The following is a 15,325-nucleotide window of genomic DNA, read 5'->3' as shown; positions in this document are numbered from 1 at the left end:
TGTTTTGCAGCATCTTTCTTCATCTCCTTGTAAATTATGCATTGGTTGGCTGCTGATACCCAAATGACCATTGACTGGTGGGGAGGTGACCCTCAATGTTGATATGGGGTTTCACAGTGAGTCACTTGGTATGCCATACCTCCTTTCCATAGTTGAATGCACCAAAAAACTGTATATCAGAGTGACAACTACTCACCAGCATTGTTCCACAGTTTTGCTGAGCCCTGTTTGGTGATTGTATAGTAGATTCCTCTGGTTGGTATTTAGCAGCAGTATTACAATATGATTCTGCATCCTGGGCACAGAACTGACAGTCCTAGCCTGGTTCAACTGTCATTATGCACATACCCTTCAAGACAAGTTACGATTGTTCATGGCAAATGATAAATCAGAGCTCTGATTGTCAACTTAGGCTGATAATGATCATTGTTGGCATATAAATTTCTCTTGTGTAGCTTAGTACCTTTTAACACTCGTCTAAAGGTTCACACTTTAAATGAGCATTCAGACAGCTGAATAGAAGTGGTCTCATGGTTATGGTGAGATAATGTAACTTCAGTGTTAGATAACTACCCAGGCTAATTATTTTTGTGGGAACTTAATGTTCTCCAACTAGCAATAATAAGCATAAGATATCACAGAAACTGACACTCCATATCAACTAGTGTATCGACAGGTTGGTTGTCAGTGATGACATTGTGTGATTTTCCAACTTCTTGGAAACTGTTCTCCATGGTGGATTTTCATCTGTGGTTGCCTTAAATCCATAGATGATTCATTTAGTTTTCCTGATTTTGACAGCTGAGCAAGTGGCTGGATCCTCTGCATGGCAAATGGAAATTACTGTAACATGTTAAAGAATGATCTTGACCATAGTAGGCAATGGGCTTCACCTGCATCTCAGCTATACTCATCTGCAGTTCCTTTGCTTGCATAGAACTTCCTTTTTCTTTGACATTTTTTGGTATAATCGTTGTTAAACATTCTTCTTCATTATTTACAGTAGGCTATGGTATGCTCAGGATCTCCACTGTGCAAACATACCACATACTACTAATATTTAGTTTTCGGCATTGTGATCAAATTGACACAGGAGTTTATTGTATATGCATTGTCAAAAACCTTGAAAATTTTGTGACAAATCAAGACAATTCTTGATCACTCCATTTCTCAGTGTTCACTTTGTGCCAAGGATTGATGAACCTCATTTAAATTTACAGTTTTACTTATTCCTAGTTGAATTTATGGTGCTCACTGCAATGCCCAGTCATCTGGGTTTGAGGTTTGCAGATGTGATAAACCCTCATATCTCTTCTATTTGCCACAATAGCAATGTGAGCCGGTGCTGGTGTTCCAAGACTTGAATTGGTATGTCATTCAGAAGTAAATTAAACATCTTTCAGAATACTTGTTGCTAGTGTGTAAAGTTACTGACCTGGTTATAGTGCTGCTCTTCCACAATACTGCCACAATTTTGAAGTCTCATTCTCTGAAATTGGTTGGAGTTGTAACCTTAATAGCTTAATGACTGTTATAACACTGTTGATTTGAACTTGGTTTTACTTGAAATTTATTAGTCCCCAAGCAAACAGTGATGATGGCCAGCTTCTGCTATCAGCTATCTTTATTTTTCAAATAAAGTAGGTTAGCAGCTACACTAGATGCACCCTGAACAGTGACAATTTCTTCAGTAAACATTTCCATAGTTAAGTCATCACTTATGTCTCTATAAATGATAAATCTTCATGAAACACAATTTGGAAGAAAACTGATAGTCATAAAGAGTTCTGAGATCTAGTCACTGAAACTTTAATAACACATTAACACAAAGGAATTATATGGATGACTACAGCTGGACAGTTCAAATAAATTCATAAAGCATATACACTGACTAACTGTAACACTCAGATCTGCACATACTAGAGACTTTGACTTTGATTTATTGGATGAGTGCAAACTATGAATTTTTATAATTAGGTATTAACATGAAGTTTGCTAACTACTTACCTTGTCTCAGGGATTTTATAAGAACACTCACTTGACACAAAGTGCTGGATCTATTGTCTGGTGCTTATACTAACTGATGAGTGCAAACCATGAGATACTAACATGAAAACTGCTAATCACAGACTCTGTCTGAGGGATTTTACCAGAACACTCACTTGATCCAGAGTGCCAGTTTTGTTGCCTGGTGGTTGTACTTATAGATACATTTATGAATATTTAGTGGACTCTATAAATACACATTGCTTTATAAAGTTTACAGTGTTGAAATGAGTGGCAATGCGTTACAAAGAACCAAGCAATAATTTGGTTTATATATATAATAGATGACGTAAAATAAATGGTAATGGAAGTCACCAACACAAAAAATATAAACCTCAGGTATACAGGATGGTCCATTGATAGTGACCAGGCCAAATATCTAATGAAATAAGCATCAAAGGAGAAAACTAAAAAGAACAAAACCCGTCTAGCTTGAAGGGGGAAACCAGATGGCGTTATGGGTGGCCCGCTAGATGGCACTGCCATAGGTCAAACGAATATCAACTGCATTTTTTAAAATAGGAACCCCCATTTCTTATTACATAGTCTTGTAGTATGTAAATAAATATGAATGTTTTAGTTGGACCATTTTTTTCGCTTTGTGATAGATGGTGCTGTAATTGTAATATCACGTAACATTCCACCAGTGCAGATGGTATTTGTTTCGGGGGAGATATCACCTGTGTTAAAATGGACCATTTACCAATTGCGGAAAAGGTCAGTATCATGTTGATGTATGGCTATTGTGATCAAAATTCCCAACAGGTATGTGCTATGTATGCTGCTCGGTATCCTGGACGACATCATCCAAGTGTCCGGACCACTCGCCAGATAGTTTCGTTATTTAAGGAAACAGGAAATGTTTAGCCACATGTGAAACGTCGACCATGAGCTGCAACAAATGGTGATGCCCAAGTAGGTGTTTTAGCTGCTGTTGCACCTATCCGCACAGCAGTAGCAGACAAATTGCACGAGAATCAGGAATCTCAAAAACATCGGTGTTGAGAATGCTACATCAACGTCGATTGCACCCGTACCATATTTCTATGCACCAGGAATTGCATGGTGATGACTTTGAACATCATGTACAGTTCTGCCACTGGGCACAAGAGAAATTACGGGAAGATGACAGATTTTTTGCACGCATTCTCTTTTCATGACGAAGCGTCATTCACCAACAGCGGTAACGTAAACCGGCATCTTATGCACTGTTGGGCAATGGAAAATCCACGATGTCTGTGACAAGTGGAGCATCAGCAACCTTGGCTGGTGAAGTGTGGTGTGGCATTATGGGAGGAAGGATAATTGGCCCCCATTTTATCAATGACAATCTAAATGGTGCAGTGTGTGCTAATTTCCTACGTAATGTTCTACCGATGTTACTGCGAGATGTTTCACTGCTTGACAGAATGGCAATGTACTTCCAACATGATGAATGTCTGGCACATAGCTTGCATGTGGTTGAAGCGGTATGGAATAGCATATTTCATGACAGGTGGATTGGTCGTCGAAGCACCATACCATGACTCACATGTTCACAGGATCTAATGTCCTCGGATTTCCTTCTGTGAGGAAAGTTGAAGGATATTTGCTATTGTAATCCACTGACAATGCCTGACAACATGCATCAACACATTGTCAATGCATGTGTGAACATTACGGAAGGCGAACTACTCGCTGTTGAGAGGAATGTTCTTACATGTATTGCCAAATGCATTGAGGTTGACGGACATCATTTTGAGCATTTATTGCATTAATGTGGTATTTACAGGTAATCACGCTGTAACAGCATGCTTTATCAGAAATGATAAGTTCACAAAGGTACAAGTATATCATTGGAACAACCAAAATAAAATGTTCAAACGTTCTGTATTTTAATTTTAAAAACCTACCTGTTACCAACTGTTCATCTAAAATTATGAGCCATATGTTTGTGACTATTACAGCGCCATCTATCACAAAGCCAAAAAAGTGGTCCAACTAAAACATTCATATTCCTTTATGTATTACATGAATATGTGATAAAAAATGGGGGTTCCTATTTTAAAAAAACCGCAGTTGATATCCGTTTGACCTACGGCAGCGCCATCTATCGGGCCAACCATAGCGTCATCTGGTTTACCCCTTCTAGCTAGACAAGATTCATGATTTGTAGTTTCTTTGTTTGACACTTATTCCGTGAGATATTTGGCCTGGTCACGATCAATGGACCACCCTGTAGACATAATGTATGGTGAGATGATTAACAGTGGGGCATTAACTAGTTCATGTGCTGTTTGCAATGCAGGGAGCTGTGAAGATGTAAAAATCATGCTAGAGTGAGTGATTGTGAAAAGGTTCACCAAGATCTGGCAGAACGGGGCAATAATGAACACCACAACATTGTCAAAATGTCAAGTAAATCAAAGTACTACATTTCGAGTTTTATGAACAATGAGCACAAGAATATGCAACTTGAATTTTTATGTACACTGTTTTTCAAAATTATACTGACAAATTTTTAGGGAATGTAGAAGATGACTTGAGGAACCAAATGAGGATAGAAACTTGAGCTGGAAACATCATCTAACAATGTTGCAGAGGGTCCAGACTGTAGGTGCTAGCATTTGTGTGTGTGTGTCTATATATGCACACGCAGTGTGATTCCATTAGTAGGTTACAAACTTTCAGGGATGATGGAGAAGGGGAAGTGTATGCATTTGATGTAAGGGAAGTTGGTACAGAAATGACTGAGTTGAAAGTTATATGTAAAAACTATTCTGATATTTCTGACAGTGGAATACATTTGCCAGTATCATTTTTGCTGAGATTGTAGGATAGTCAAATTTCAGAGGTGGTAGTATGGACCAAAACAAGATAAAAATGTCTTGTAAATGTGGGCTCTAAAATGCATACCATAATAGCTATGGGCACTTGTTCAATAGAAGAGATGCGTTTCACAGAAGCAAAGAAGAACACGTGTTCGCAGCTCCACAGGTATGTACAGAGTGTCCTAAAATAATGTATACAGTCTCTGAAACTGAACATCTCTGTAATGAAAGGGGTTAGAAATTTTAGTGGTGTGCAGCGGTATTAGGTTCAAACTGATGTCCATCCATCACAACACAACATCGATAACGACTGATGACTGAGTGACATACCAACTTTATAGTTTCCAATGGAATAGCATCACAGGTGTGCTCAATTTGCCCTCTAAGATCATCCAGTATGTGTGGTCTTGTAGCATAAACTGTGTTCTTGAGAGTACTCCACAAAAAGAAGTCTAGAGGAGTTAAATCTGGAGATCAAGTGGGAGACTCCACACTCCCTCTTCAACCTATCTATCTGGCAGGGAATGTACAATTGAGAAATGCCCTCACATCCAGGTGAAAGTGAGGTGGCGCCCCATCCTGTTGAAAGTAATAATCTTCATTTCCAAACACAACGCTAAGACTAGAAGTTATCATTTCCAGCATTTCCAAGTATGAATCGCCTGTGACAGTGTTGTCAAATAAGTGCTGCCTGATTAACCGTCTAGAAGACAGTCCGCACCTAACTGTTACTCCTGTCAGATTAACATGCCTTTGCTCGGTTACATATGGATTCTCCCTGGCCCAGTGCACACAGTTTTGGTGGTAATTGTTTGATCAGCTTTAAACATCGCTTCATCTGACCAAAGAATTCAATCTAAGAAACGTTGCTCTTCCTCACATCTGTTAATGAACTACTCACAAAATTCACTTCACCTATCATGATCATCCTTGTAAAGAGCATGGAGAAGTCTTTGGATATAAGGCTTAAAGTTCTGAGACCACAGAATTCTATGAAGACTGCTTCTGCAGATCCCAGTCTCATGAGAGCATTGCATTACAGACTTCTTCGGGGATAGTGTATATGCCTGGATTACAGTTTCTCAATGTGTGTTGAACTTCTTTTTCGTCCACTGTGTCCCTTCTACATATCATGCACCATTCCTTCAACTTCAAAATTATCTTTGATTCTTGTAATTGTTACTCTTGTCAGTGGTGGTGGTGTTCCAAATTTAACACTTTAGCACCAATTACCATTGTTCAAGCAATAATACCATGTTTGCTGACAATCCTGAAACAAAAGAAATCATTGTTATGTTTTTCACCACCTTCTAAATTATTACTCATTCAAATTGTATTTCTGTCTCCTTTAATTAAAAAGATAATCTGTTTCAAAGAGTGTATACATCATTTTGGGACACCCTGTATTTTAGAGACCCTGTTTACTGGACATTTGTTTCTTGTTTTGGTCTATACAACCACCTCTGAAAATTGTCTACCCTGCAATGTTAGCAGTGACAGTACCGGTACATATACACTCCTGGAAATGGAAAAAAGAACACATTGACACCGGTGTGTCAGACCCAACATACTTGCTCCGGACACTGCGAGAGTGCTGTACAAGCAATGATCACATGCACGGCACAGCGGACACACCAGGAACTGCGGTGTTGGCCGTTGAATGGCGCTAGCTGCGCAGCATTTGTGCACGGCCGCCGTCAGTGTCAGCCAGTTTGCCGTGGCATACGGAGCTCCATTGCAGTCTTTAACACTGGTAGCATGCCGCGACAGTGTGGACGTGAACCGTATGTGCAGTTGACAGACTTTGAGCGAGGGCATATAGTGGGCATGCGGGAGGCCGGGTGAATGTACCGCCGAATTGCTCAACACGTGGGGCGTGAGGTCTCCACAGTACATCGATGTTGTCGCCAGTGGTCGGCGGAAGGTGCACGTGCCCGTCGACCTGGGACCAGACCGCAGCGACGCACAGATGCACGCCAAGACCTTAGGATCCTACGCAGTGCCGTAGGGGACTGCACCACCACTTCCCAGCAAATTAGGGACACTGTTGGTCCTGGGGTATCGGCGAGGACCATTCGCAACCGTCTCCATGAAGCTAGGCTATGGTCCCACACGCCGTTAGGCCGTCTTCCGCTCATGCCCCAACACCGTGCAGCCCGCCTCCAGTGGTGTCGCGACAGGCGTGAATGGAGGGACGAATTGAGACGTGTCGTCTTCAGCGATGAGAGTCGCTTCTGCCTTGGTGCCAATGATGGTCGTATGCGTGTTTGGCGCCGTGCAGGTGAGCGCCACAAAAAGGACTGCATACGACCTAGGCACACAGGGCCAACACCCGGCATCATGGTGTGGGGAGCGATCTCCTACGCTGACCGTACACGTCTGGTGATCGTCGAGGGGACACTGAATGTGGCACGGTACATCCAAACCGTCATCGAACACATCGTTCTACCATTCCTAGACCGGCAAGGGAACTTGCTGTTCCAACAGGACAATGCACGTCCGCATGTATTCCGTGCCACCCAACGTGCTCTAGAAGGTGTAAGTCAACTACCCTGGCCAGCTAGATCTCCAGATCTGTACCCCATTGAGCATGTTTGGGACTGGATGAAGCGTCGTCTCACACGGTCTGCACGTCCAGCACGAACGCTGGTCCAACTGAGGCGCCAGGTGGAAATGGCATGGCAAGCCGTTCCACAGGACTACATCCAGCATCTCTACGATCATCTCCATGGGAGAATAGCAGCCTGCATTGCTGCGAAAGGTGGATATACACTGTACTAGTGCCGACATTGTGCATGCTCTGTTGCCTGTGTCTATGTGCCTGTGGTTCTGTCAGTGTGATCATGTGATGTATCTGACCCCAGGAATGTGTCAATAAAGTTTCCCCTTCCTGGGACAATGAATTCACGGTGTTCTTATTTCAATTTCCAGGAGTGTATATTCCACTGTCAGAGGTATCATAATGATTTTCACTTAGAACTTTTGATTGTTTATTTCTGGAGTAGAGTCCCCTTAACTCAAATTGATACATTTATCCCTCTCAATCATCCCTGAAATTTTTTAACATCATCATGGACTCACCCTGTACATATATACTTATACAGGCACTGGTGCCTATGACTTTGAGGCTCTGTAACATCATTATAATTTATTTCTAGACATGGCTGTCTATGCTCATATTGTTCCTCAGGATACATTCTGCATCCCCTCATAGTTTTGTGATGTTATTTTGAAACACCCTGTATAAAGATGAAGAGGGTGGCACAGGATTGAGTAACAGGGAGTATTACTGCATTGAACCGCCTTTGTACTGAAGACCACAATAACAGCAATATTTCTGTAATCTGATTAGCCTGCTCAGCAAAATGACACAATTGATGGAAAAAGAAATACATATGAAATGTGTGTAATTCATACTTGTATTATTATTTCATCATGAGCACTGGCTCTGTTTGAGTGTAATTGAATTATAATACTAATTTAATGATAAACAGACTTATTTTAGTGTCATTAAACAATATTTGTGGTGTTTAAAACGCAACTTAAACTGTGAACATATTGCAGTTCAATTTGTAAGTAGGAAATAGTTTTGAAAATTTTTCTCATTCTCATTTGTTCTTCAAAATTGCAGCAGAGATACGTCTCCAAGCAAGTTATTATGATGAGAAGACTGGTTCCTGGGAGCCCCTAATTGAGCCTGCAGTTGTTGAAGAAAATGTGTATGCACCATGGGAGATTCTGATAAAAGTTAGTCCACCATTTACTATCTGTTTGAATAAAAATATATACACTTAATTCTGTTTCCATAGAAGTGTAAAAAATTCTTTCACAGAAACATAGAGAGCACATAAAAGTATAATAGGGGAGAAATTCAGGTTGGAATATAATTATATGTATGAATATAGATAACTATTCATGAAGCAGAAAAAAATCAGTCTCAAGCAGACACACATTTAAAAAAAGAATATGTTCTAAGCTTCCAGTCTAAGCTGTTGTGCAGAGTACTTAAACACAAACACACACACACACACACACAAACACACACACACACACACACACACACACACACACAGAGAGAGAGAGAGAGAGAGAGAGAGAGAGAGAGAGAGAGAGAGACTGTTGTCTCCTGGTGGTATGGTCAAAGTGGGGGGGGGGGGGGGGGAGGTAAGTAGTGATTCTGTCTGAAGTGGGGACATGGGATGGTGAGAGGGAGTAAGAGAAAGTAAGAAGATGTGTAATATGTATATTGATGCAGGAGAAGTGATGGGCATCTACGTAGGGTTCCAACAGACAGAATAGAGGGTCACTAGGTGGGACCTGGGGAAAATAGTGCTAGGAAAAAGGGTAAATTCCACAGTATGAGAAAAAGATATTCAGAAGAAATTATTCTAAAAAATTAATAGATGGAGTGGAAGGTTCATGTGGGTGCTGAAGGTTGGAGTTAGGTGGGAACAAAAGAACCTCTATTAAACATCCTTCCAGGCAAACACTCTGCCACTACTACACACATCAAAAAAATTATTGCATTACCTCAGTTCCAAGAGTTCCTTAACCACGTACAGAAAATTGGAATAAGAGATCAACATAAACATCATTTCCAACCTTTTTATTGCTCATGAAAACCACACATTGTATGTTGTACCACCATACAGCGAGACAATCAAAGGTGATACTCCAGATTGCTGTACACACCGGTACCTCTGATACCCAGTAGAAAGTCCTCTTGCATTGATGCATGACTGTATTCATCATGGCATACTATCCACAAGTTCATCAAGGCACAATTGCTCCAGATTGTCCCACTCCTCAATGGTGATTCATCATAGATCTCTCAGAGCGGTTGGTGAGTCATGTCATCCATAGACAGCCGTTTTCAATCTATCCCAGGCATGTTTGATAGGGTTCATGTCTGGAGAACATTCTAGCCACTCAAGTAAAGTGACGTCATTATCATGAAGGAAGTCATTCACAAGATGTGCATGATGGGGGTGCGAATTGTCGTCTGTGAAGATGAATGCCTCACCAGTATGCTGCCAATATGATTGCACTATCAGTTGAAGGATGGCATTCATGTATTGTACAGCCATTATGGCGCCTTCCATGACTACCAGCAGCATACTTCAGCCCCACACAATGACACCCCAGAGCATCAGGGAACCTCCACCTTGCTGTGCCCATTGGACAGTGTGTCTGTGGCATTCAGCCTGACCGGGTTGCCTCCAAATATGTCTCTGATGGTTGTCTGGTTGAAGGCATATGCAACCGTCATCAGTGAAGAGAACATGATCGCAATCCTAAGCGATCCATTTGGCAGGTTATTGGTCCCATCTCTACCAAGCTGCATGGTGTCATGGTTGCAAAGATGGAACTCGCCATTGATGTTTGGAGTGAAGTTGTGCATCATGCAGCCTATTGCACACAGTTTGAGTCATAACATGACGTCCTGTGGCTGCATGAAAAGTGTTATTCAAAATGGTGGTGTTGCTGTTGAGGTACATCCGAGCCATAATCTGTAGGTAGCGGTCATCCACTGCAGTAGTAGCCCCTGGGCAGCCTAAGCGAGGTATGTCATTGACAGTTCCTGTCTCTCTGTATCTCATCCATGTCCAAACAACATCACTTTGGTTCACTTCAGGATGCCTGGCCACTTCCGTTGGTGAGAGCCCTTCCTGGCACAAAGTGGCAATGCGGACACGATCAAACTGCAGTATTGACCGTCTAGGCATGGTTGAACTACAGACAACATGAGCAGTGTACCTCCATCCCCCGTATACCCCCTCTGTCGAAGAGCCACTGATCAGGCATGGTTGTTTACATCTTTGGGTGCATTTAGTGGCATCTCTAAACAGCCAAAGGGACAGTGTCTGTGATACAATATCCACAGTCAAAGCCTCCCTGGAGGAGTTCTGGGAACCAGGGTGATGCAAAACTTTTTTTGGTGTGTGTATGACGAACTGCAATGATTACCTGGTGGAAGGTCTCCGCCAACTGCCAGAGTACGCCACCTGTGAGTCTGCTGCGCTTTGCCTGTGACACAGGGTCAATAGAACTACCCACTTCTTTTATCAAATCTTTAAACTGTTCCCAAAGTATTTCTCCTCTGTCTGTCCGATTCCTCAATCCTAATTCTTCTGGATTCACACTTCCAAAATATTTACCATGTGCCATAAGCACAAATACATGGAATATTAATTTTTACGATTACCATGAATACACTGGGAAGATTTATGTCCTCATGGAACAATATTTTAAGACTATTGGCTGTAGTCTACACTCTCACAAGCAAGACATGAAGCATTCCCTCCACCGACTCTTCACACTTACTGTTATTTTATAGTGTCACCTCCCTTTATACGAGCATCAATTAACTTTTCACTATTGATCAATATCTCTCTTGGTGGCAGGCTGACTCCATACAAAAATCTCTTGATGATTTATAATGCAGTTGTCAGGACTTTATAATTTAGTAGTGCGGATCTATGCAAAAATGTGATGATGGGCATGAGACAACCCAATACCCAGCTAGAACAAAATTTCAGACACATATAAAAGTACTGTTTCCTTTGCACATACTAATAATTTTCAAATCAATAATAAATAAAACAATAAACTTCGACGGCATTGGAGTGTTAGAGAGAGAGAAAGAGAGAGAGCGATAAAGAGAGAGAGAGAGAGAGAGAGAGAGAGAGAGAGAGAGAGAGAGAGAGAGAGAGAGAGAGAGAGAGAGAGCCTGAAAAACTTGTAATAATCTCAGTCAAATTGTCTGCAAGGGTGATTGCATGACCATTGTGAATGTCTCAACGACTGATCCCGGAGGGTACATACTACTCAATGATCGAGCACACAGTGCAGTCTTGTGGCAGTGGAGAGACAATGTATGCATGACCAGCTGATCATGCAAGTAGTTTTCCCTCTTGGGAATATTGTTTAATCTGCAGGCACGATAAACATAGTGAATGAGTAGCAGCTGTCCAGTTTACATATTTGACAGTGGGGTGCACATGTTGTGGACCACAGCTCACAAGATCGAAGAATGGCATAGACATCCATGAGAAATTGGCTGCTAGCTCCCACTGCTGTCTGTCCTTGCATCCTGCCCACCCGTGGGTGCTGCATTGTTGCCAAGCTTTGGCCTAATGATACTTCTGTGTGGGGGTGCACAATCCTTGGGGAGCAAAGCTTGGTAGGTGCGAGAAGCAAGAATGTTTTAGCTACAACTAACATATGTTCATGCCTCACATGCTTGTGGTGACATAAGTGCTAGCATGATGGCGGAAGTGTGTGACATCACATATGGCTAGTGTGGCGTGCAGGGGAGTGTGTGAAGGTTATAGTGTGCAGCATTACATTATTATGATGTAGCAGGGGTGTTTGAAGCAGACATGGTGGCAGGCACATGTGATGTAGTCTACTTGCCTCTGTGGTGGGGCTGCCCAGTGTGCCTGTGTGGGGTGCAGTCTGGGCTGCTACCTGGGTCGGGTGGGTGTAGGTTGTAGCACAAGTGGGTGCTTGGTGACCACTGGCAGTGTGAGTAAGTCACCGGCAGCTGTGGGGATATGCTGTGCCCAGTTGGTATCCTGCAGAGCATCGTCTGTTGCCAAGTCCTCCATGGGCTGAATAAATGCATGGAAAGTGGCTCTATTAAGACATACACCTGTTTGACTCTGTCAATTGAGACTTTAGTTGGCCTGCTGTTATAATTGATCTACAACATTTTTCTACCGTAGGTTATCGTGTGGTGCAGTCCCAAGTAGGGTGGCCAAAATGGTGGCTGTACCACGTCAATGCACAGTGTGGCATGTGTGCAGCACCATAGGTTTGTGTGTATGAAGGCTTTACTGGCACTTTGCAGCATTGATGTGTATGGTTGGAAGCTGGCCATGTGACTGCACAGTCATTCTGCTATTGGTGGGGCCAAGATGTCATGTATCGGTGGTACTTCCTCCATGTTTCGGTGGTACTTCCTCCATGAATTCTCGGGGGATGGAGAGCGACTGTCCATAGACAAGGTATGTGCAGGTGAGACACTGATCTGTTCCTCCAGTGTCACTTGCAGGCAGAGGAAAATTGAGAAGAGTTGCTACATGCAGATCATGTTGTGACAGGTCAGGAACCCTTTCAGTGACTGATAGAGCCGGAGCCACTCGACCATGCTGTTAGATGCCAGGTGGTAGCTTGTTATGTGGTGTAGCCACATGCCACACATTTGGGTGACATGTTTTAACAGTGCACAGTCAAAGTGGTGGCTGCTGTTTGTAGCTATGTGGCTTGGGCAGGTGAAGCAAGCCACACAGGTGCCAACAAAGGCAGTAGCAATTGTCTCAGTGGTGATGTCCACTATGGACATCACTTTTGGCCAGAGCGTGAGGTGGTACACCATTGTAGGGAGGTACTGCTTACATTGGGATGGAGAAAACAGGCCTGCAGTGTACCTGTGGACATGTATAAAGTGGTGTGTCATGTTGGGGAAGGAGCCAGTGAGTGCATGGGAATATCTCCTGACTTTGGCATGCTGACATGCTGTTCAGGCATGTGTGCACTGATGGTAGTCTTTTTGGAGTCCGGACCAAATGAAACATGTGACCATGAGTATCCTGTGGTGTTTGGGCTAGGATGTGATTACCCGTGAACATATTCGGAAGCTTTGCACTGGAATATCTCCGGGAGGGATGGGTGATGTATGCCTGTCATAACATAACATTAAACCTTCCAGGAGGAGCCATGGATGGGCACCAATTACAGATGTAGGTTCCAGGAGGTACCATGTCAGAAGCTGTCCAGTTCTCTGTCACCCTCCTGTTCTTGTGTGGCATCTTCAAGGTTCACCAGGGTGGAGATGACCGCACAGTCATGGGACAAGCAGTTGGCAATGACATTGTCCATCCTGGAGATGTCAGATGTCTGTTGTGAACTGGGGCACATACCCCAACTGGTGAAGTTGACATGGTGATTAGTTTGTTTTGTTGATCCGGAAAGTGTGTGTTATGGTTTATGGTTGATGAAGATAATGTAATGGTGGGCTTCTACCAACAAATGGAAGTGTGTAAATGTCTGATACATAGCCAGCAGCTCATGGTCATATGAGCTTGAAGGGCATTGCAATGCTGGTAACTTCCACAAGAAGAAGCCAAGTTGCTGCCACTGCTGCAAATATGTTGTTGAAGCACAATGCCAATAGCGGTCAACTCCACATAGTGTATTAGACTGGCGAGTAGTGCTGCTTCAGTGAGACATTCTTTAGACTCAGTAAACTGTACTCCATTTTTCAGTCCGGAGAGTGGGAGCCCTTTCTTTTGCAGTGGGGTCATGTTTTTCTGCAGTCAGGGGTTCAAGCACTGTGGCAACATTATGCAGATGACACTGGTAGAAGTTTACTATCCCAAGATAATAACGCATGCCATTTTGAGTTTGTAGGCATGCCAGTTTCATGGTCACCTGTACTTTGTCCAGCAGTGGTGTTGATCCAGTGGGGTTGGTAAGGTATCTGAGAAATTCAGTCTCACTGATCACAATGCCAGCCTCACTGCGGTGCAGGAAAACAGTTGTTATGTGGGTGCAGTGGAGCTGGGGCATCTTCAAAAACATGAGGATGATATCAGGGTATCTGAAGAGCATGGTAAAACTTCCAAGACACCACCCAGGAAACGCTGCCAAGTCAGCGAAGCATTCATTACTAAGGCTGAACATCATAAAAATTATCTCAGAGAGCCTGAAAGGGGTGGTAATCACAGTTTTTTTCCACGTCTTCAGGTGCCACTGGGATTTGCATGTACACCTTCATGCTGTCAGTTTTGCCAAATATAGACACACCTGCCAAGGCATGGCTAATGTTCAGCAGATGCAGCACTGTATATCTGTTTGACATTGTCCTTGAATTTGGTGCAAGGTAATCCCCAAATGGGCACCACAAGTTGTCCTTCTTAGGCACCAAATGTAAGATGGAAGACCACAGGCTGCTCGATGGTCAGACAACACCTTGCCACAACATGTCCTCAAGTTCGGCCTTTACTACTGCAAGCCTGTCAGGTGCAAGGCAATGTGGGTAGCATGAGATGGGAGAACTGAGGGTGGTAATAATATGGGGGAACGTTGAATGCTTGGGGTCCCGCAGTGCCCCGGTCAGACAAGTTAGCTCCAGAAATTAGTTTAGAATGTCTGTGGATGGTCAGGAGCATTCCATTGGTTTAATACTGAAGAAGGCTGTCCCACTATCTTAAGATTCATTGTAGAGTCAATCAGCTGGGCATTTTGCAATGTCCACAAGCAACTGCTGTGACTGAGGAAATCTGCACCCAGGGTCGACTTGTTGACATCGGCCATCGTAAGCCAGCATGTGAATGTGTGGCTCAGTCAAAGATCCACATTCCAACATTGAGTGTTGTATGTTTTTATGGCAGAGTTGTTTGTCACCAGTGTTTCAATCTTCCTCCGATCTCTTAGCATGCTGCTTCTAGGAAAAATTGATAAAT

At 42.9% G+C, this 15,325-nt stretch overlaps 1 protein-coding gene across 3 annotated transcripts in view; it reads left to right on the top strand.

Annotated features, from left to right (window-relative positions):
* The window catches only part of LOC126297832 (intermembrane lipid transfer protein VPS13A-like), a 759,301-nt gene that overhangs the window by 431,746 nt on the left and 312,230 nt on the right, over window positions 1-15,325 (top strand). For all 3 annotated transcript variants that reach the window (XM_049989081.1, XM_049989080.1, XM_049989079.1), the window contains exon 34: window positions 8,488-8,603. In XM_049989081.1, the coding sequence (XP_049845038.1) occupies window positions 8,488-8,603 (116 nt within the window). The remainder of the gene's footprint in view (window positions 1-8,487; window positions 8,604-15,325) is intronic.

Source organism: Schistocerca gregaria, chromosome X (assembly GCF_023897955.1).
Source record: "Schistocerca gregaria isolate iqSchGreg1 chromosome X, iqSchGreg1.2, whole genome shotgun sequence".
NCBI classification, from domain to species: Eukaryota; Metazoa; Arthropoda; class Insecta; order Orthoptera; family Acrididae; genus Schistocerca; species Schistocerca gregaria.
Note: the sequence above shows the minus strand (reverse complement) of the source record. Positions and strands in the feature narration are given on the sequence as shown.